The sequence below is a fragment of the Anser cygnoides genome, chromosome 23 (genome assembly GCF_040182565.1).
Source record: "Anser cygnoides isolate HZ-2024a breed goose chromosome 23, Taihu_goose_T2T_genome, whole genome shotgun sequence".
NCBI classification, from domain to species: domain Eukaryota; kingdom Metazoa; phylum Chordata; class Aves; order Anseriformes; family Anatidae; genus Anser; species Anser cygnoides.
In genome coordinates this window covers 3,014,432-3,035,324 of record NC_089895.1, presented here as the reverse complement: position 1 = coordinate 3,035,324, position 20,893 = coordinate 3,014,432, and the positions used below count along the sequence as shown (strand labels likewise).

General features: G+C 43.4%; 1 protein-coding gene across 2 annotated transcripts; it reads left to right on the top strand.

Annotated features, from left to right (window-relative positions):
* The first annotated feature begins 952 nt into the window (after window positions 1–952).
* Window positions 953–20,875, top strand: PLOD1 (procollagen-lysine,2-oxoglutarate 5-dioxygenase 1). 2 transcript variants are annotated; one of them, XM_066982275.1, is made up of 20 exons: window positions 953–990; window positions 2,176–2,330; window positions 7,423–7,514; window positions 8,036–8,172; window positions 9,387–9,550; window positions 10,043–10,155; window positions 11,812–11,875; window positions 12,659–12,756; window positions 13,095–13,196; window positions 13,298–13,429; window positions 13,701–13,822; window positions 14,592–14,696; window positions 15,124–15,249; window positions 16,061–16,202; window positions 16,738–16,851; window positions 17,119–17,184; window positions 17,540–17,644; window positions 18,047–18,193; window positions 18,504–18,629; window positions 18,900–20,875. In XM_066982275.1, exons 1-20 carry the CDS (start codon window positions 968–970, stop codon window positions 19,053–19,055), a joined length of 2,289 nt encoding a protein of 762 aa, XP_066838376.1. In that variant the 5' UTR covers window positions 953–967; the 3' UTR covers window positions 19,056–20,875. The 2 variants fall into 2 exon arrangements, with proteins under 2 accessions (XP_066838376.1, XP_047923633.1); XM_048067676.2 differs by lacking the exons at window positions 953–990; window positions 2,176–2,330 and adding an exon at window positions 2,520–2,799.
* Window positions 20,876–20,893: the final 18 nt, after the last annotated feature.

Genomic DNA, 20,893 nt, shown 5'->3' with positions numbered 1-20,893 from the left:
GGACGTGCGCGTCGAGCCAAGGAAAACTTCGCACTCCGGGCTGCTCTCAAAAGACAGTAGCAAACCCCACGGAAAGCCTGTGGGTTACGATGAAGTGTGAAATTCCTGCCCAGCCAGAGCCGGGGAGGCAGCTCAGGGAACGGGAGCAGACGAGAGGCTTTCCTGACTTCGTCCTGCTAAGGAGATGTCTGATTCTTTAAGGCCTTTTGATTGTTTGTTCGTTTTTGGAGGGAGGCATTGGACTCAAAAGGGTGAGATCTTGTCTCTTGCACACTTCAGTGGTACCAGTGTTTCCTCCAGAAGGTGGGGTGTGTACTGAGGCTGCCTTACAAACCAAGTTCTGCTCCGCTCAGTTTTTAGGAAGTTACGGCCCTGCTCGGAGCACGTGTTGCACGTACTCACAGGCACATCTGCACTGGCAGCTGCCTCTGTTTAAAAAGACAGGCAGCCGACTCCAGCCAGAGCGCACAAAGCAGCGCAAACATAGAAACAGGAAAAAAATCTGCTCGCTGGGTTGGCATAGCTACAGAACGCAAACAAAGCTGTCACATAGGGACAGACTGAGTACGGCACTACGAACAATGATGCATTCATGATTTTTAGTGTGCAAAACTGCTTTCATTTTAGAATGGAGAGATTTAACGCCCTTAAAATGAGAAACTTAACGTTTCTAAAACTCTAGACTGAGTCGCAGACCTTGGTCTGTGCTTTGTAGATGAGGGGCTAAACGCCTTTGCTGTGGCTCCCATCTTAAATTGTAGAGGCTGCTAAAGATTTAGCAAGGGCTTTTTCAGGGCTTCCAAAGTACAGAAGAAATCTAAAGTGAAAGTGTGTTCGGTTTTTATTTCTTTTTTTTTTTTTTCATTTTGTGAAACTGGCAGCATTGAAAAAGGAAGTTTCCTGAAGTCACCATCTTAGGGACAACTAACATTTCCTTGGATTGTTGCCTGCAGTATGTCATTTGAGCATGAGGACTATTCTGTTCGCCTGGTAATTATGAGGGAATTGCTGCTTTGGGAGAAGGGAGTGGAAACAAGAGCTCTTTGAAAAGAATCAAGAGTATTCTCAGTGAACAAATTAACAAGAAGAGTTGTTCTTTGGGAGGGTGCTGTTATGAAACATGGAGAATATTAGCTGCATTGTGGCCCTTCTAACAGGTGCTTGTTTTTTTCCAGGATCCTACCTTCTCGTGTTTATTCTGAAATTTTGAATCCTATAATACATGTGCTTTCTGTTCATTTTAGTTAGGGAAACTTGCATATTATCCCAATCCTCTTATGTTTCCATAGGTGTGTTTCCAGCTGCATATTCCATAGCCCCAGTGCGATGTATTGCATTTCTTTTTTATCTCAATGCACATTGTTCACCAACTGTCAGCATGCATTCTTCACTTTTTATGCCTCTGCTAAACCACCTACCATTGGTGCTTTCTCCCCAACACCTTACTTTTCTATTTTTTTTTTTGATACATGGACCAACCTTGAGTATGGCTGAGTCAGTACATCTCCTGTCATAGCTTCAATAATATACCGCAACTTGTCACTTTCCATCTATTTAATATCAACTAAATATCATTGATCGCGCACTACAAGATAGAAAATAAGTAATCTCTTAATGTTTCTTTCAGTAATGGAAGCAAAGTTGGTTTTATTTAAATACAGTGCCTAAAACCAGGGCTCTGTCATTTCTAGGCATTTGCTTTAGTAGAAAAAAATGTGTTGCTTGAGGCCTCACGTAACATATGTGTCAGAGTAGCTCCTTATTAGTTGCTCTTCAGGCTCAAATGTTTCCCTGCATCTGAGTCATAAATTCATTGCAATATAAAAATGACCTTGAAACCAATTAAAAGACTGTAATTTCTTTAAGTATGTTTATTTTGTCGTCAAAGGCAAAATAAACTAGAAAAAGAATCGTCACACTAGAGCAAGAAAACCCAGCACAAGGACAAAGAGTTAAATGTAAGACAGTAAGAAGCACGTGTAGCTGGAGAAAAACAGCACAGGAAAGTACCGCAGCAGATTTTGTATTCCAGAAGGAAAAGTTTGAGATGAGAGGATGGGTGAAAAGAAAGTATTTAGTAAGGGTATTTAGTATCCAGAGAAAGGTATTTAGTATCCAGAGCTGTGCATAATCCATTTCTCTTGTGCCTTTTTCCCACGTAATGACTGTGTCAAGCAGATGCAGCCTGGCACTAACTGAAGCTGGCCAGAAAGCAGAAAGTCAGCCCCGCTCCGACAGAGGCTCGCGCTTGCTTATCGCGTGGTTCTTCTTCTGCAGCCCCCTGCCCAGCATCCCGCCCGCAGCAGGACTCTCCGGGCCCCGCACCCCAGGTAAAGTTGCTGTAGCCACAGGAGCCTCCCCGCCGGGCTCTGAACGCCTGCAGAAGGCAGATGTTAGACGTTCCCTTGTTTTGCTCAAGCCCCGGCCCCAGCGCTTCCTGCTCCCTCTCCCGGCTCCGGGCCAGCTGCCTCCCCGCCTCTTGCGGGGGCCGGAGCCGGGGCGGCCCGGGAGGAGGAGCCGCCGCCTCCCCTCTTCCTCCGCCCGTCCCCGCCGGGCGGGTCTGGTGCGTGGCACAGGCTCCAGCAGCCCCGGAGCTTTCTAGAGCCGCTCTCTGCCGGGTCCTTGCGGAGCGGGGCAGCGCCCGGGGCCGTCCCGCAGGCAGCGCCCCCGGTCGGTGTCGGCTCCCGGACCGGGATCCAGGCGGGGAAGTCGCCTCCATGGTGCCCCCGGCGGTGCTGCTGCCCTGGGTGGTGCTGGCGCTGCTCGGGGTGGAGGGTGGCGGTGCCTCCAAGCAGGAAGGTAAGAGGGGGGGGCTGCTCCGGGGCACTGGTTGGGGGACCGGCTGCACGGGGAGCTGGTGGCCAGGCTGATGGCGGGGCACCTCTGCAGTTGGTGCTCTTACTGCTCTTAGCTCCCCAGTGCAGCTCAGAGGCATTGCCCGACCTGGGACCGGTGCCCACCGCAGAGTCTGAGCTGCTGGTTGGCATCCAGAGCCTGCTGCTGAGCTCGGAGGCAGGGCACAAGCTGGTGTGGGTGCTCTCTGCACGTGCTTCTTGAGTGCCACAGTTACCAGACAGGCACACACCACTCAGTTCTGTGAGAAGAGCTTTGGACAACATTTCGTGCTGGTAAAGTCCCTTGGGCTGCATCCCACCGGGGACAGCCCTTCCTGCTTTTGAACTTACACAGTTCAAGAACTAGGTAAAAGAGAGCTTTTGATCCATAGCCTGGCCATGCTGTTACCTGAGATCCAAAATGTTCCTAAACCAACATCATTTTATCCTCACATGTACAGTTGGTACATGCTGCGAAGAGTAATTGGTAGAACAGTAGAGGATTAGGGAAGCTATTGAACGTCAAGCAGGCTGACAAAGAGGTTCACACACTGTCACTCTGCCAAGATGTTTGGATAATTATCTTTGTCTTCATTAGGGAAGTGGCAATGAAGAAGAAAGCTCATCTTGTTATCTAGAATATTTCCCTTGACAATGAGTGATTCTGTTTTAATTACCTTCACTATGTATATTACTTAATATAGTTAACATGTATCCCTAGGATTGTTGGGAGTTATTTAGCGATACTGGCATTGCTATAGTGCCATTTCCGCATTTAGGGTTACTATTAGATAAATACGAGTAAGAAATGAGTCTCGGTGTCATCCTGCTTTACACACCCCAAATCATCTATGCTTTCAGCGAATTTTTAGAGCACACTAGAGATATAAAATGGGGTGCTGGGAATAGACAATCAGGTATGTTGTTTAGGAAACAGGTATTGGAATTAACTGTTTTCTGAACCCGTCACTTCTATCATGGCTCAGAAAAAATGCCCTGCCCTGTCTGTGCTTTGGTTTCCCCAGAGTAATACGAGAATAATACCTATCTTCTCCCTTATAAGTTCTTTTACATTTCTTCAGAAGCTCTAAGCATAGTTACATGCAGTTTTTAATTGAGTCGTTACCTAAAAACTTTGGTAAATGTGAATTTAATTGCATTGAATTGTGCGCTTGATTTTTCTGTTTGATCCCAATAGTAGTGGTATTTTCTTGGACACTAACTTAACAGGAAGCTACACAATAAGATTTCCCAAAGCATAGCCTAGGGATAAATTCATTCCATGTCCTAAAATGCAGCTGCAGCTGTGCTTTTCCTGTCGAGTCAGGGCAGAAGTAAATAACTCTGAAATTTGTTGTTAGTGAACTCATCGCTGATTTTTACTAACCTCCCTGTAAAAACTCAGAAGTCTACCCAGTCGTTTCACTGTGATGTTGATATCAAAGTTCCTGAACTAATACTTTGTCTCTATTGAATCCTTGTCATTGGTAGTGCTCAAAGAACTTCACAAAGCTGTTAAATGCTCTTTGTTATCATTTTACAGATGTCAATGACAAGGGATTGCAAGACCGGCTCCTTGTTGCAGAGCAGAGCTAACAGTACAGTTCAGCTCCTCTGGTTGCTAGTCCAGCACTTGCTTCACTGAGCCACGCTGTGCTTGTATTTTGCAGCCATACCATTATTAAACGTATTTCTAACATTTCTAATTGACAGCATGGCCCAAGGAGTCTTTGAGCCCAGCTTAACAAAATAGGCTACTATTTCTACATATGAAAAGTAACTGTTATTTGGAAAATAGGGAAGGATAAATCTGCTTTTGGAGGTTTAAAAAACCTCCACGCCATCTATGTGATACTGAAATTAAAGGGGCTTACTGCTCTATTTCTGGAAATACCTATCAGCTGCACAAGGAAAACCGCTGAGAAAGAGAAAAAAGGGTTAAAGGAGTAGGAGCGGAGGCAGCATAGCTCAGCACAGTGCTTCAAGTACTGGGCTGAAGGAATGTCTCTTGGGATGGAAAACTCTTGCTACTGCAGAGATTTCTCAGAACAGAAACTGAGCTTATGCGTCTTGGAGTCCTACCCCCGCAGACCAGTAAGGAGAAGGGAATCAGTAACTAGGAATTCAGCTGCGGAGGATAGAAGTCTGTGTGCTGGCAGTTCCATGCTCCAGTGGGCTCACATGCTACACAGTCAAACCTACACAGAAAACTGCCTTAGAAATCTGACACCGCTTCCTGTTCATCCACTGGAGCTTTTTGCTCTCTCATCTGGTCCAACAAACTTTTGGCAATTGTATCAAAGGACGTATAAACAGATTGTTGCTTTCTTGGAGTGGTGGCACAAAAAATGATTTATTGATTTATTTAATGTGAGATACCTGAGCATTCAGGCTGTAATAATTATGCTGCAGTCAGGCTCTTTTCTTTTGTCCTTAGGATATGTTTTCTCTTCTCCTTTCAGGTACCCGAATTTGATGTTTATCTTTACGCTTCTTGCTGGCAAGCCCGCATTTGCCCCCCTCTTCCTTGGCAGTATGATCTCCAGTTTCTCAGAAACCAAGAGCTCAGAGCTATCTAGTAAAGCTGCCATGGTTTTCTGCATGCCATCATATGGCTGGAAACATTAATGGCTTTAACATATTCCCCAAAGAAATGCATATTTTACTCATTTGTTTGCACCCTCTGACTAGACAGGGCACAGGGAACTGGAGGAGCTGAATGCACTTCATACAGCTTAATTCTGCCTTTAAAGGTTGCATTTATGCAGGATTCGTATTCTTTTGTTTGTCACTCTCTTTGTCTGTCTGTTTGCATAAATGCAAACAGAATGCAATTAAAGCTGACCTTATATAGGCTGTTGTCAGTGTCTCCAGTCAGTGTTCTGATGCAGATTTCCTTGGGAGCATCCTCTTTCTTCCTAACTTAACCTTATTTTTGACTTCTGCTATCTTTGTCAGGTCTGTCTAGGACCCTTGCTCTTAGATCCCTCCTCTGTAAGGTCAGACGATATCAGCTTGGGTACACTGGCAAGATTCATCTGGTATATCCATTGAAAAAAATCACTGTTCCAAGAGAAGTCTGCTCCAGCCAAGAAAACATCCTTTCAGGTTTTCCTGGTATTTTCTGATGTTAAAATCAGATGGTCAGGATTCACATTTAAACACTGTTGCCAGAGCCTATACAAATTCCTATTTAAGTAAAAGTATGAAGACGAAGTATAGCATTTAAACACTACAGTGAAGAAGCCAGGGCCTCCGCATAAAAATTGTATTCCAGTGATAGTCTAGAGAAACTTTTGAAAGAGAACTTCAGGATTTAGCTTTGCCATTTCTAAGGGACTGGAAATGAAAAGCAGTTTAGGAGAATGTAAATGAAAGAGATGGCAGAATTAAATTCATCGTGCTTATGTCTGAAAAAATCTGGAAGACACCTCTGGATTGCAGTAGAAAATTGGAGCAGCCATGGAGGGAGAACGATAACATTCAAACTAATTTTGGTTTTCCCTGCACCCAGTCAATGCTGAATGACAAAAAAGCAACTCTTTGGGGAAGAGGAAGCCAGTTGCACTAAATGGGTGACTTCCAAGTGGGCATTTTGTAGTAGTTCTGTTTTTCATCTTCAAGTTTAATTTCCTTCAAACTGTCTGTGAGAGAAGAGAAGAGAAGAGAAGAGAAGAGAAGAGAAGAGAAGAGAAGAGAAGAGAAGAGAAGAGAAGAGAAGAGAAGAGAAGAGAAGAGAAGAGAAGAGAAGAGAAGAGAAGAGAATGGTAGCTTTCAATAGCAGGGCAAAAAAAACACTCAGTAAATTGTATTTTCTTTTTTCAGCTTATAACTCAGGCAATTAAATTGTATCTTTCTACAGTCTCCCATTTTAAACCCCGGACCAAGTTCTAATACCAGCTGCGCAAATACAAAGGCAAAGGAACGGTTTTGCTTGCACTGCAGCTAGTTTTGGGTTGTTCAATCAAATGCTGACATTTCTGGGCACCTTTGCCACGTTCTGTCCCCTGCAATAGTTTGTTCCTCCAGTAAAACAATAGCTACGTCCATGCGTTCTTTTTTTTCTCTCTATGAGTCTCTGAGGAGTTGCTGCCAAGAAAATCCAGGTAGCGAATAAGTAAGATTTGAAGCTGGTTTTCTTTCTGACAAACACCTATAGCTCTTAACATTGTACAGGGTAGAGATAATTGGGTGAGGCGTAAACAAGCTGTTTGCTTCTCAGTGGGAAGTGACCACAGCTAGACTACCTCCCTTGCCTGTTTTAAAATGAAACTGGACAGCTGTCCGTGTTATATGCAGCAGACATAACCTGTGTCCCTCAACAGCAGTGACTGAGCGTAAGTTGGGACTCCTGGATTCTGTTGCTGGATTCATGACCAACTAAAAGCATGATACTGAGAAAGTCCAGGGGTTGGATTTTATTCCTAATGACTTCCCTTCATCAAATCTGTCAAATACCTTTAAGACGAATGATCCCAAACTCAGCTCAGTGTCTTGTGAGTAAAGCCTCTTCATTAATTGTGGAACAGCGGATTTTGAAAACAATGCAAGCTGATCATGTGTCTCTTGTGTTTTCTCCCGTATGCAGAAAACCTGCTGGTTCTTACTGTTGCCACCAAGCAGACTGAGGGATTCCGACGCTTTAGAAGATCAGCACAATTCTTCAACTACAAAGTCCAGGTGATGACTAGCAGCCTCAGTGATGGTTGGTCAAAGGGAATTTTGAAATGGGCACTCCTAAGAGCATGGAATAGATAAAGCTTGGCCACAGAATGATTAAATAAAAATCTCAAGAGAGGACATGCCCATTCAGTCAGCTGAAAAATACTGTGGCTGAGGGCATTTCTGCAGCAGTCTTTCTTATTCCATCCCCAGTGGTGGCTTGAGCTGAGTTCCATAACTCCCGCTCAAGGGAGTCCCACGGCACTTTTCCATTACGTTGCTGAAACATACACTACAGATTAGGATGCTCCAGTCCCTGATGCTGAAAGCGCTTTGTTACTGTGCTAAGTGTTGCTCTGACTGTCCATCCCAGAGAGCAGTTCAAAGGCTGGCATATATGCATAGTCTCTCTGTCTGGATGCTTTTTCATTTGAACTGGGAGTTAACAGGGGTAGTGAGGCTGTGCGGTCTGGTTCTTTCCTGTGAGACTTGCTGGGAAAATGATCTGTTCAGTAGACCCTCTGCCGGTCATCTTTTAGGTACTTGGACTTGATGAGGAATGGAAGGGTGGAGATGACAAGAAGCCAGCCGGAGGTGGGCAGAAGGTCCGTCTCTTGAAGACAGCTTTGAAGCAGTATGCAGATGATGCAGACTTGATCATCCTTTTCATAGAAAGGTAATGGATTGGAAAGGATTTGTCAGGAACTGAATCAGAAAGTTGTTTGGACAGATTCTTATTAAGAAGAAATTAACTGTGAAATGGATTCCTTCTGGGAGGTGTGTACAGATCTGTGTTTTTTCCCCCTGAATTCTTTGCAGTCGCTTGAGAGTTGCTCAGAGCTGCATCCATGGCAGCTGGGAAGCTCTGACCAGAATGGGCTAATTCCAGCTCTTATATAATACAAAAGTTGATAGTGTTGTACCTGTTTTTGCCAGGGTGGAATTTGGCTGCCACTATCTCCAGAGAATGAGCAGACAATTTCTGTGGACCCAGGCAGGCCTTCCTTAGTGGAGTTATTTTTTTATAAGGTGAGGCAGGCAGCAACACAACCCTGAGAGCCAAGAAATAGTCTGCCAGAAATATATGGAGAGGGAAAAGGATGGTTTGGAGTCTCAATGTCTTTTCCTGTGCCCAGCAACAGGCAGGGCTGGGATACCAGTATTGTCTCTACCTCTCGTGGCAGGGAGATCGTCTTTTGCGGCTCTGAGTGTCTACGTGCATTTAGAGGTTGGGAATGATTCATCTCTGGAATGAACAACTTTTTACTCACCACAAGTGGGTCTGTAGTTTGCAAATCCTCTTGGAAAAAATGCAAGTCTCATTCTGGGAGTGGTGCTTGGTAATTAGTTCTACCCAGTACTGAAGAGGTAGCGGCTGGTGTCCTGCATCCAGTGACTATTGTCTGGTATAGGTCCCTCATGAAGATTTGCAGAGCTCTGTGGAGAGTGGCAGGATGCCAGAACATTTGCAAGGCATGACCTATGGGTTTGTTTAGTTTAGAAAGGAGTGTGGGTATAAAGGAATGGCAGAATAAGTCTTAATGAGTGAGGACACCAGGGCTTCACAGTTGCAAAGCAGGGTAAAGAAGAAAAGATCAGCACATTTTGCGGCTTGGAAGTTTGGGTTTTGCTATCAGTGAAAACTTTGTAGAAGTAAAAATGGGCATAGGTTACCCCAAGACATTGTGGAATCTTCTGCAGTGGAAAGCAACATCTTCCACTCCATGAATAGGACTTCACGTTAATTGGCTGTAATTAAGACATACTGTGAAGCAGAACTAAAAGAATGGGATTCCTAATAAATGAGCTGTTTCTAGAAGCTTTTTGTGCTGACACATTTTTCTGACTCCATTCTTTTCTGTCCTTTTTTTTGTTTGTCTTTTACTCTAGCTATGATGTACTCTTTGCTTCGGGCCCCACAGAACTGTTGAAGAAGTTCAAACAAGCCAAGAGCAAGGTAGTCTTCTCAGCAGAGAACTACATCTATCCTGACAGAAAGTTGGAAGCCAAGTATCCCCAGGTGCGAGATGGAAAGCGCTTCCTGGGTTCTGGAGGTAAGAAGCAGAACCTTCTTTCAGCTGAGAACCACTCTTAGCTTTGTCCTTGTATTAGAAGGCCTTTGGGAGAAGTATCAAGGAATCAAGGGTGGAAAGCATCTCTGTAGAATATGGTGGGAACTGAAACCTGGGGCAAAACTGTCCATAATGGAAAGGAAAGACTAACAGTGCTGCTGTCTTTTACCTGCAGAAGGAGGTATAGCTATGAAATACACCTAAAGGATAGGAACCCCCTCCCTATCCCTTCTTTTCTGTGAGCCTTGTTATTTAGGGAATGAGCATCTGAGGTTATCTGTTCAATCTTGGTGTAATTCCGTGCTAAGAAGGGTGGTCTATGCATGCTTTTGCTGAAAGCTGGTGTATCTCTGCTGCACAGTAGGGTGGAATGAGACTCTTTGTGTGACAAAAAGTGAGGGTATTGGTATACAGAAGTACATAACATTTTCTGTTTATCTGGGTTGAAATGCCTCTTTTTCCTTATTCCTGCAGGCTTCATAGGTTATGCACCAAACCTGAAAAAACTTGTAGAGGAGTGGAAAGGACAGGACGATGACAGTGACCAGCTCTTCTATACGAATGTCTTTTTGGATCCAGAAAAAAGAGTACGTGTAGCTAGACTTTGGGATTAGGAAGAGTTGTCTGAGAAGCATCACAGTTAAGCCTTTTCTGTGCAGTATCCCTGTTGACTTTAAAATAAGTTAATCAGATATATTTGGTCCCAGAATTACTGCTCTGGCATTCTTACATGGAAAATGCTAATAGTATGTTCTGTTAACTGTTAATCTTGTGAAAGTTTGCATTATAGCAACTACACCTTTGTTCTGTTATTAGCAGATTTTATCTTTTAGCTTACAGTGTGACTGGGAAGATAGGCATCTTAAAATAAGTCTTACTGGTAACACATACCAGTAGCTCTGTGTGCTGATGTTTAAAGCTACTGAGTGTGGCAGAACTAACCAGCCTTCTCCCAGGGGATGTGAAACTGTAGGCTCTCACTTAGAGATATCCAACTTAGCACTAAACTATGTTGTAGGTACAAGTGCAGATGAGGCCTGAGCAGATCTGAGGGGATGAAAAGAACAAAGGTTCACAGTCTCGTAGCCACTGTTGTGCCACAGGACAGGGACCATAGGCGTAACCGAGTAGCCCTGCTAGAGCAAAGAGGCTACCACTGCCTTCAGCAAACACCTCCAGATCCTGACTGACAAAATCTGCATTAGCCTATGCAGCATGCCACATAACATCACACAGAAGCTTGGAATGGACCCTGGAAGTATCGCTGCCATTCCAGATTAGCCACGGCCATTTGCCATGGCCAAATCGTCCACCCCACAGGGTGACTGCTTCTGTTGTGTCTGCCCAGCTCTGCATTACACAATGGGGGCTGTCCTTGAGGGACGTCACAAATGCATGGGGATTAAGAAGTGAAACTGTAACAGTAGAAGTCAGGAGGAATCATTAGAAATAGGAAAGTGCTTTCAGATCGATTAGAGGAGTTGTGCTTTTTTACCTCCCCAAATATGAATATGGATCATGACATTTTAACATAAACAGTTCCTTTAACATTCTCATCTGCAGTTCTGGCCCTATGCCACACAAAGGCTGAGTAATTCTACTAACTTGGCTTTCAGACAGTGGATGTTAGCACCCTGCTGTCCTTTCCAGTAATCAGCCTTAATAGATGCCTGGAGGGACACTGAAATCTGTTAAGTCAGAGCTGGATTTTAGTCTGACAACAATCTAGTCCAGGTGTGACTTGCAGCAGGAGATAAAAGCAATGATTGCTCCAGTTGGCCTTACACCCTTACTATGTTCTGGTTCGACACTGGTACCTGAGCCCTTACCTGGGGTGACACTAGCCCTGTGGACAGATGGCAAGAAACTGTTCTGACAGCAAATGTTTTTGTTATCTCGGCATTCCTGCATATTGTATATGGGCTTTATGTGACTGTGCTGCAAGTGTACTTCATTAATATGTTAAATATTATTATTGGTACACACAGATCAGTATTTAAAATGTTCATTTGTATGGTTTTGCCTAATATAATATGTTGAAATTGTTTTAGAAAATGGTAACTTTTCCCAGATTCAAGTGAAAAGGAGGATGATATGGGAGTGTTTCAGGCTTCAGAGCTTGGAGATTGTGGAAATGATTATAGGAATATGATATATTTTTATTCAGCACAGAGTCTTTCACATGTGAAGAATGGATGCCTGCTTGTGTTCTAATTAAGGTTATTTATCTCGTTCTCTTAAAGGAAAATATCAACATCAGTCTAGACCATAGAAGCCGGATCTTCCAAAACCTAAATGGAGCATTAGGTGAGATGGTAGAAGGAAGCCAGTTTCTCCTTGGAATGCAAAGGCACGCTCACGCCAGAAATAAAGTTCTGCTGTGGCTGAAGGGATTAAATTTCAGAAAATCCTGTCCTTGTAGAACAAGCTCCAGCAAAAAGCCTCTGCCAGAGTTCTGGGATTTATTTGCAATTCCACTGTGACCAACTAGGTTCACGTTGCAATCCCCTTTTCACTTGGGGGAATGCAGGTCAGGTTTTCCATCTTACATCTCCTTGCCACTTTGATCTCCAAGCATGTCAGATTGTATTAGCCTTAGGGATTGAAACTGGGAGGCACTTCACTGCAAGTAATAACACATAACACTGCCTAGGGCTTGCCTTGCCTTTCCGCTTTGGAACAGTGTCTGGAATGCCATAGGAGGTGAGATGCAGCCAGACACTGCCTTGGGCACTTGCTGACCCATAGCAGGCTTCTGACCAGCTGATTGATTGATTTTGCCAGTCCTTGCTAAATTGATTCACTTACTCTCCTGATATTACTGCCTACTGTTTTCAGTTTATTGTCTTGCACCAGTCCATCTTTATTTCAGTCAGGTAAAAAATGAAAATGGCAATGTAGCTTTTTTGTTCCTATGCTCATTATAACAATGAAAGACTGGAGCTTGGCTCTGTGCTAGTCTGTTTTCCAAAGGATTATCCAGATCCGTGCATTTGTCTTTCAACAATTGTTCAGTAGAAATGGGGCATTGTGCTGCTAATTTTTAGTAGTGGCCTTCCTCTGATAACATGATGGCAATATCATTTCCAGATGAGGTGGTTCTGAAGTTTGAAAACGCACGAGTGAGAGCAAGAAACTTGTTATATGACACTCTGCCTGTGGTGATTCATGGAAATGGACCCACCAAGGTAAGGGGGCATCCTGAGAAAAAGGTTTGGTATGCATTTGTTGCAAAGTAATCCTTTAGATTTGAATGTATCAGGTTACTGTCTTCCCATATACTGACTTTCCCTGTGTACATTTACTCTGAGACACAATAAGTGGCCCAGGTCCATAGCAGCAAGGTGGGTCTGGTTCAAAGATCAGTGTGTAGTTAGACCCTCAGACTGTCGGGTTTTACAGATTCGTTAGTCCAAGGAGAACATAAATGAAGTATGGTTGAAATGTGATCTTACACTGGGGAGTGACAGAGGCAAAGATAGTCCTCTGCCCTGTAATATATAACGTGGCAAGTTCCCTTTTGCAGCTGCAGCTGAACTACCTGGGAAACTACATTCCTCAAATATGGACATTTGAGACTGGCTGCACGGTGTGTGATGAAGGTCTGCAAAGCCTAACAGGTTTTAAGGTAAGGCTGATGTCTATTCCAAGCTCTCAAGACAGGTGTTAAAATTACCATGTGATCTTAGGTGTCTGATGAGCTACTGCTTTTCTTCTCATTGAATGTAGGATGAGGCACTGCCAGTGATTCTGATTGGCATTTTCATTGAGCAGCCCACTCCATTCCTTTCCCAGTTTTTCTCGCGGCTTCGTAAACTTCATTACCCAAAGCAACGAATCCAACTCTTCATTCACAACCATGTAAGTAAAATGGGCCTGTGATGGCCTGCTGGGAAAATGTATACCTCCTCCTCTACTCTAATCACCTTTGGCAGTCTACTTGAAGGTTGCAGGCTTTATAATCCCAGCACTCATCTGCAATGGCACCTATACAACAGCTGCATTCAGCTGTAAAGACGTGGAATTGGGAAGAGCTGTTGCTTGTCTGGTTTGGCATTCTCAAGAACAGGAGGCTGAGCGGCCTGGGATGAATTCATCTCACCTGTTTCTCCTTATTTTTCCTTTGGCACAGGAGGAACATCACTTGATGCAGGTGGACTCTTTTGTTAAGGAGCATGGCAAAGAATATCTTGCCATCAAAGTGATTGGACCAGATGATGAGATGGAGAATGCTGAGGCGCGTAACTTGGGCATGTAAGTGAAGAGGCCAGACATGATGGCTAGCAGAGTCAGCCTGTGTCCAAGCTAAGGCAGTCTTTTTTTTTCTGATGATCATCATGGTCTAGTGGATTTTTTTTTCCTTTCAGTCACTCTCAATTTTCCTAATGTTAATTCTCCATGCCCATTATACATTGGGGAAAAAATCAGTCCTTATTCCTTCAACTTCACAAACCAAATTCTCACTGGTTGTTTGCTCTGTTAGGATAATAGCCCTCTACCTCCCACCCTCAATAGTCTATATGCCCAGTGCTACATCACAAAGAATATGCACCCATATTTCCAAAGAAAAGGAGTGTAGTAAAGCTGAGAGTTAATGGCAGAATATCTTGTTATCTGTGATCAGGAGGTGTCAGTTTGAGCTCAGGTTTGGAATTGGGCCACCTGTAAATGGGAACTCTCTCAGTCTGTGCTGGGGGAACAGTTTACTACATGTGATACACACATCTCAGCATGTGCTGTTGGCTGCTGAAACTGATGTGCTTTATTCAGTGAGTCCTGTGGATTGTTACATTAAATTACCTTTTCTAGCACTCAGATGAAGACTCTTAGACTACAAGATGAGAGAATTCAACCTTGTGTAGTGGAAGATGTCCCTGCCCATGGCAGGCTGGCTGGAATTAGATGATCTAAGGTCCCTTCCAATCCAAAACATTCTATGATTCTATGAATTCCTGCTGTTCTGTCCCTTGCCTAACTGTTCTAGGAGGATTTTGATGTGACTTTTCTTGTTCTCTGGCTATAGGGATTTGTGCAGAAAGGATCCTGACTGTGACTATTATTTTAGCCTGGATGCTGAAGTAGTTCTGAAGAACACAGAGACTCTAAGGATCCTCATTGAACAGAACAAGTGAGTTCTTGGGGCTGAGCAGTTGTTACTGGCCATCTTTCACACAAGGAATATAGTGAGTTCTTCTATCAATGAGATGAATAAGGCACTAGGTGGATTGTGTTGGGAGTGGAATGTTATACAAATGCCTCTTACTTGGTCCCGTTTCACTGTAGTTGGAATCCCTGATTTTTAAGCAACGAATGTAAATCAGCCCCAGTTTTGCTTTTATATAGTCACTAGAACAAATTGGATTCTAAGAGACCTGCTTCTGGATGCAGTTAGGTATGAGATTGTAACCACATTTGCCCTTGCATGTGCGGAATTTTATTTCAACATAGTTAACGGAAGCAGCAAGTAATAGAGAATCTGCCTCTTATGATTGCCTGGTTTGTAAATCTTTCCCTTTACTTCCTGTGGTAACATCCCTTTTCTTTTGTGCTCACAGGCTGGTGATTGCCCCACTGGTAAGTCGTCATGAGAAGTTGTGGTCAAATTTCTGGGGAGCGCTGAGCCCTGATGGATACTATGCCCGCTCAGAAGATTATGTGGATATTGTTCAAAGGCGGAGGGTGTGAGTATACAAGGAGAGTTTCTTACTGATGCAATCCCTCAGATACAAAGCGGGCTGCTGCACATTATCATCAAACCAGCTAATGTCAAAGAACCAGAGAATGCAGTTGTCTTTGGGTATAGAAAAGGAAAATAAGTCTGTTCTCCTGGTTGGAAGCTGCTCTGTGTTCTTCCCTGAGCAGAGACCATAATGCACTTCAGGCAGATTTTATTGTGATCAGAGTAAGGTGTTGAGAGTTCTGACTATGCTGAAATCACTTCATCTTACTCATGTCATGTTTTCCCACCTGTGAATTATAGTTAGTGTGATCTGTAAAATCCCACAAAGAGCTGTATAATCATTATCAGATCGTCTTCATAAAACACCAGGAGACCATGGAATGGAATACTTACAAAATATAATTGTTGGTTTATTCATATTCGTGAGTGGCCTTTTGGGGGGGGCAATAAATGCTGGAAATCAGCTTATGCCCTTTTGGCTGGTTCATTTTTTTTAAATCATTAGAAAAAAATATGCTGATCTCTCTGGGAAGAGATTCAAGCCATTAACTGTGTCCCTAGCAGAAATACACAGTATCAATTAATTGCTTTCACAGTGCCCTGGCATTTGTACTCCTTAAAGTCTCTGGACAATATAAATGATTTTTCCTGGAATGACAATTCCTGCTGGTATGGTTTCTCCTTACTGTTCTGAGTTGGCTCATTTAAGGCCAACCTGGCTGATAGAGCAGTGCCGCCTGCCATCCCATCAAGTCTAGCATTTTCTGTACTACTGTTATTTCAAGTCTTACTCTCCTACTCCTGTGTTTCAGTGGGCTTTGGAATGTTCCCTACATCAGCAGTGTTTACATGGTTAAAGCTAGCACTCTGCGATCGGAGCTTGACCAGGGAGATCTCTTCCACAGTGGCAAGCTGGATGCTGACATGGCTTTCTGCCACAACGTACGGAATCAGGTCAGTTGAGCAGAGGGAGGCTGGCAGGGGAGAACTGCATGCCAGTGTGGAGGTGACAAGATTAAGTGGTTTCAAGGCATTCAGCTCTGTCGGAGTATTGGGCAGGATGAATTGGCATTACTCAGTCCTGTGCAGGCTTGGAACAGTGTAGGATTTCTGTCTTGCTGTGAAACCACCTAGAGCCAGGGACCGATAAATGCAAATAACGTATTTGTTCTTGGGCCTATTCAGGGCTGTTCTAAAAGGGTACAACTGGGTAAGAAGGAAGAACCTAATCTTACAGCAGCTGCTCTGTTCTGTTTCCAGCCTCGGCTGATGATAGGCACAGAATTACTGGCTCTTGCTATAACTTTTCAAAATTTCTCATATCCAGGGTAGAAATTAAAGTAAAAGCCCACAGGAGAGAGAATGAATAGATGAACCATTTGGGCAGAGCCATCATCACTGGAAAGCTGTCTAGTGCTTTTATTTCACAGATTCTCACAGAAATATGAGGCCTGGAAACAAAGCTTGATCATTTCTTTCTGTCCTGCAGGGAGTCTTTATGTACTTGACAAATCGACATCAGTTTGGACACATACTGTCCCTGGAGAATTATCAAACAAATCACCTCCACAATGATCTCTGGCAAATATTCAGCAACCCTGAGGTGAGATAACCTACGTGCTCTGCAGGCTTAGCAGACTATGTGGGATGTGAAGATTTGATGACCAATTTCACCAATAAAGAAGGTCCAGGCTTTGTTATACAATATCAGCTGGGATCAGGAATTTAGTCACAGAATATAAAGAGAGGCTGTGTGATTCATAACATTTCAATTTTCAAAACGTGTGAAATACTGCTGTACCCTTGCTTTTCATTGCATCTCTAACTAGACCCTGCAGAAATGACTGGTTTGCTTATCTTTTAATTGCAGGACTGGAGAGAAAAGTACATCCATGAAAACTATACAGCAGCTCTGAAAGGGAAATTGGTAGAAATGGTAAGAAAACATTGCTCTAATCCATCAAAATGGGAGATAAGCATCAGGATAACACTTGTGTTATCACTGTTGTCATTCTCAGGAACAAGCAGTTCAGCATGACCTTGTAGTCTTTCAAATCCAGAGGACATATGACCTTGAAAGTATTTTTAGAGCAAAATTGTTATTCTAGAAGTACATCTCTAGCTCTCCTAACTGGAAGTAGGGCACACACATCAGAAGACAAACTTCTATCCTTGATATTTTAGTTACTTTCCACTTAATCTGACCCTATCTACAGTCAGTTTAGTCTCATTCCTTTTGCCTCAAGCACCTGTCCTTGTTTCTGCTGTTCTCACCTGTCCACATTCTGCAGCCCTGCCCAGATGTTTACTGGTTCCCTATATTCACTGACACTGCCTGTGATGAGCTGGTGGAAGAAATGGAACATTATGGCAAGTGGTCCACAGGTGACAATACGGTAAGAAAAAGCAGGAGCTGTTTGATTTCTAGGTGACACCATTTTCCATGTATACTTGGTGACAATAGTGCCTCCTCTAGAAAGGCATTAGGCCCTGACGTTAAACCAGGAAACTGGATGCAATACCCCTAATTCTTCTCCTGATTTACTCCATGATTTTGCCCATGTTCTTAAATGTAAATTAATTTTTCCGAGTCCTTTACTATCTGCTGAAGCTATCTGCCCTTTTGATGGTAACGTTGTTTACCTTGGGGTTTATTTGTTGTTTGACATAAGGTTTCCATCCTGAAAATCCTGATAAATAAAGCTCGTATGTATCGGTAATTACCAGAAACAAGTGCTTTTCATTCTTGGAAGTTCAAGGTGCTCATCCTCATGGGTATTTTCATGATTCATTTTCAGGACAGTAGAATACAAGGAGGCTATGAAAATGTCCCAACTATTGATATCCACATGAACCAAATAGGCTTTGAAAGAGAATGGTATAAGTTTCTTCTGGACTATATTGCACCCATCACTGAGAAACTGTACCCAGGATACTATACCAAGGTAGGTATACCTTGGCACGGAAACGCACAGTCAGCACAGCATCTGCTACAATCACAACTGTGTGAAAATACTACTAGAATCCTTTAGCAATATGGATACTGTTTCCCAGTGTGGAGAACTGATCCTGGACTGTGAGTTGAGTATATGTATCAAGAAATACACAATTTCCCAATAACTTTCTCCTGCCTTATTGTTCTCTTTCTCTTATCAGTGAGATGCAATTTAAAAATGGCACCCTGTCCTGCAGCTCAGTAGCCATGGACTGCTATAGCCCTGTAACAGATGTGCACTGTGTTCTTCTCTCCTGCAGACTCAGTTTGAGCTAGCCTTTGTAGTCCGCTACAAACCCGATGAGCAGCCCTCTCTAATGCCCCATCACGACGCTTCCACCTTTACCATTAACATTGCTCTGAACCGAGTTGGAATAGACTACGAGGTAAGTGTTTGCCAGTGCGCAGGAATGAAGTACAGGCTCTCGGGCAGTCCAGGCAGCTGAAAACCCTTTCCTTATCCATATCTGGCTTCTCCACACTAAAGATTGCAATCAATGACTGGGTTAGGTTAGAAGATTTTTGAGAACATTAGAACCATTAGATTCCCCAACCACTTTCTCACACTTTTAGAAGGGATGCCAAGAGAAGGCAAGAGACCCATTCCCTGAGGTGCTTGTACCAAGCTGATGTGTTTCTTGGTCTGTTTCTCTCAGGGAGGAGGCTGCCGGTTCCTGCGCTACAACTGCTCAATTCGAGCTCCACGGAAAGGGTGGACCCTTATGCATCCAGGACGCCTGACCCACTATCATGAAGGTCTTCCAACCACCAAAGGAACCCGTTATATCGCAGTGTCCTTTCTTGACCCCTAGAGCCATGCTTCCAAGGAAAGACCTTTCCCTGGCCCTGCTCACTGCTGACTTTGAGTGGAAACAGGGAATGCTGCTGAGAGTCTCTAAGGCATCGATCAAAGCTATGTGGATATTGTTTTTTAATGATATTTTAAGACTCCACTACTGGAAGATCTCCCTTTCTGATACTGCAGGTAATATCTAGGAATGTTGCTGTAGAATTGGAAGGAGATTTTGTGCCTTCATTTCTGATTCTGCTCCTCATCCGCTGTTTCTTGGAAATGCGATTTACTTGAACCTTCACTGCTTGGTTAGTTTTACAGAAATGCTTTCTTGGACTGGAAATCCAGCTTTTTGGAGGCAAGTCACAAGTTCTCTCTCTCCAAGTAGCTGGAAGCCCTTTTCTATCTACAGCATATACAGGACTGGACATTACAAAATCATTTCTGGATGCTATTCCAAACATAAACAATCAGGGAGCTGGCTCCAAGAGTCATAACAGTTTAATGTTGTACCAGATGAAACTCAGTAGTAAGAGCCTGAAGATCATCTGATTCCTTACCTCTTTGCAGTCTTGGGAAACATATCTCGAAGTTCAAAGCAGCAGCAGTGGCAATATAGGTGCTTCCTGTTAGCTAAAGGAAGGTCCGCTAATGATACTTTACCTCTGGGATTAGTCTGAAGACATAAAAATAGCCTCCGTATCTTGTATTACTGTGGTTTAAAGGGAACGTGTATAACCAGACAAATTCAGAACATGCCAATATGTGCAGATTAAATATAAGAAAGGGAAGGCTGACAACAATTATATCAGCGAGGAGGGCTTCGTTGCTGAATTAGGTAAGCTCTATCCCACGTTAAGATTTTCAAGAGCTCTTAATCATGGGATAAAAATCCTGAGGCCTTACTGGTCTTTGATGGCCTCAGTGATTATTTGGATAATTTTCTTTGCATCTAGCTAGAATGGGCCATCCCTATAAAAGAACTATTTTCTGGTACTTAGAGGAAATCATTATTCAGTATTTCTATTATTTGAGATTCCAAACCAAAGCACTCCACTGCAGACACTTCTCCAGTGGGGTTGAGACTGAAAGAAATGAGTGGTTGAAAAGTGCTAAGATATTGTGGTGAATCAATAAGTATAAAAATCTGCCTAGAATAGTAGGAGCAAATAGGGAGAAACCTTTTTTCTGTTATCTGTGAGATACCTGCTCTGCTTTTTAGACACCTTTATTCTCTCTGTCTGCCAGACTAGAATGTTTCACAAGCAGTAAATTCACATCAGAATTGTCCTTAGAAAAATATTCATCTTAGTTCTGTGTGGCTCCAGCCTCTGCTATCTAATTTTCAGGTGTAGAGCCACTTCATCTAGGATGGGACCTACTGACGCAGGCAGGATAGCTTTAGTTGTGTACATTTTGGCAGAGAACTCACTCTCTACAGTTTGAGTGGACCTGCAGAAGGTACAACAGGTCTTTTCCCACTGTTTCCATGGGCTGTTTAGGTCTGTTTCAGTGCTACACACTCACACACGCGGAAGGGAGAAAAAAAACGCCAGACAATCAACTTGAGTAAAACGGTCGCAATGCATTAACTGAAATCCATAACAAATGACCCACACGGTTGCCAAATAAAGGGGCTTCACAGGCCAATCATTGAGGAGATGTTGAATAGGTGTATGTATTTATTTAGCAGGGTTTTTTTTCCCCCCCACTTATTTGGTTGCGTTTTCCTCTGCCCGGTACTGTGATTGGAATGAATTAGGAGTCTGCGTGCTCTGGTGTTTCACACAGGATGTACAATTTCAGCCGGGGGAATTCGCATTAAACCATTACAACACGCTGGCGTCTCGCAGTGCC

Coding starts and splice junctions, on each gene's coding strand:
- PLOD1 (XM_066982275.1), top strand. CDS start 968: ATGAGGACTATTCTGTTCGCCTG. Junction 12,757..13,094: donor ATGGAAATGGACCCACCAAG/GTAAGGGGGCAT, acceptor TCCCTTTTGCAG/CTGCAGCTGAACTACCTGGG. Junction 18,194..18,503: donor ACCCAGGATACTATACCAAG/GTAGGTATACCT, acceptor TCTCTCCTGCAG/ACTCAGTTTGAGCTAGCCTT.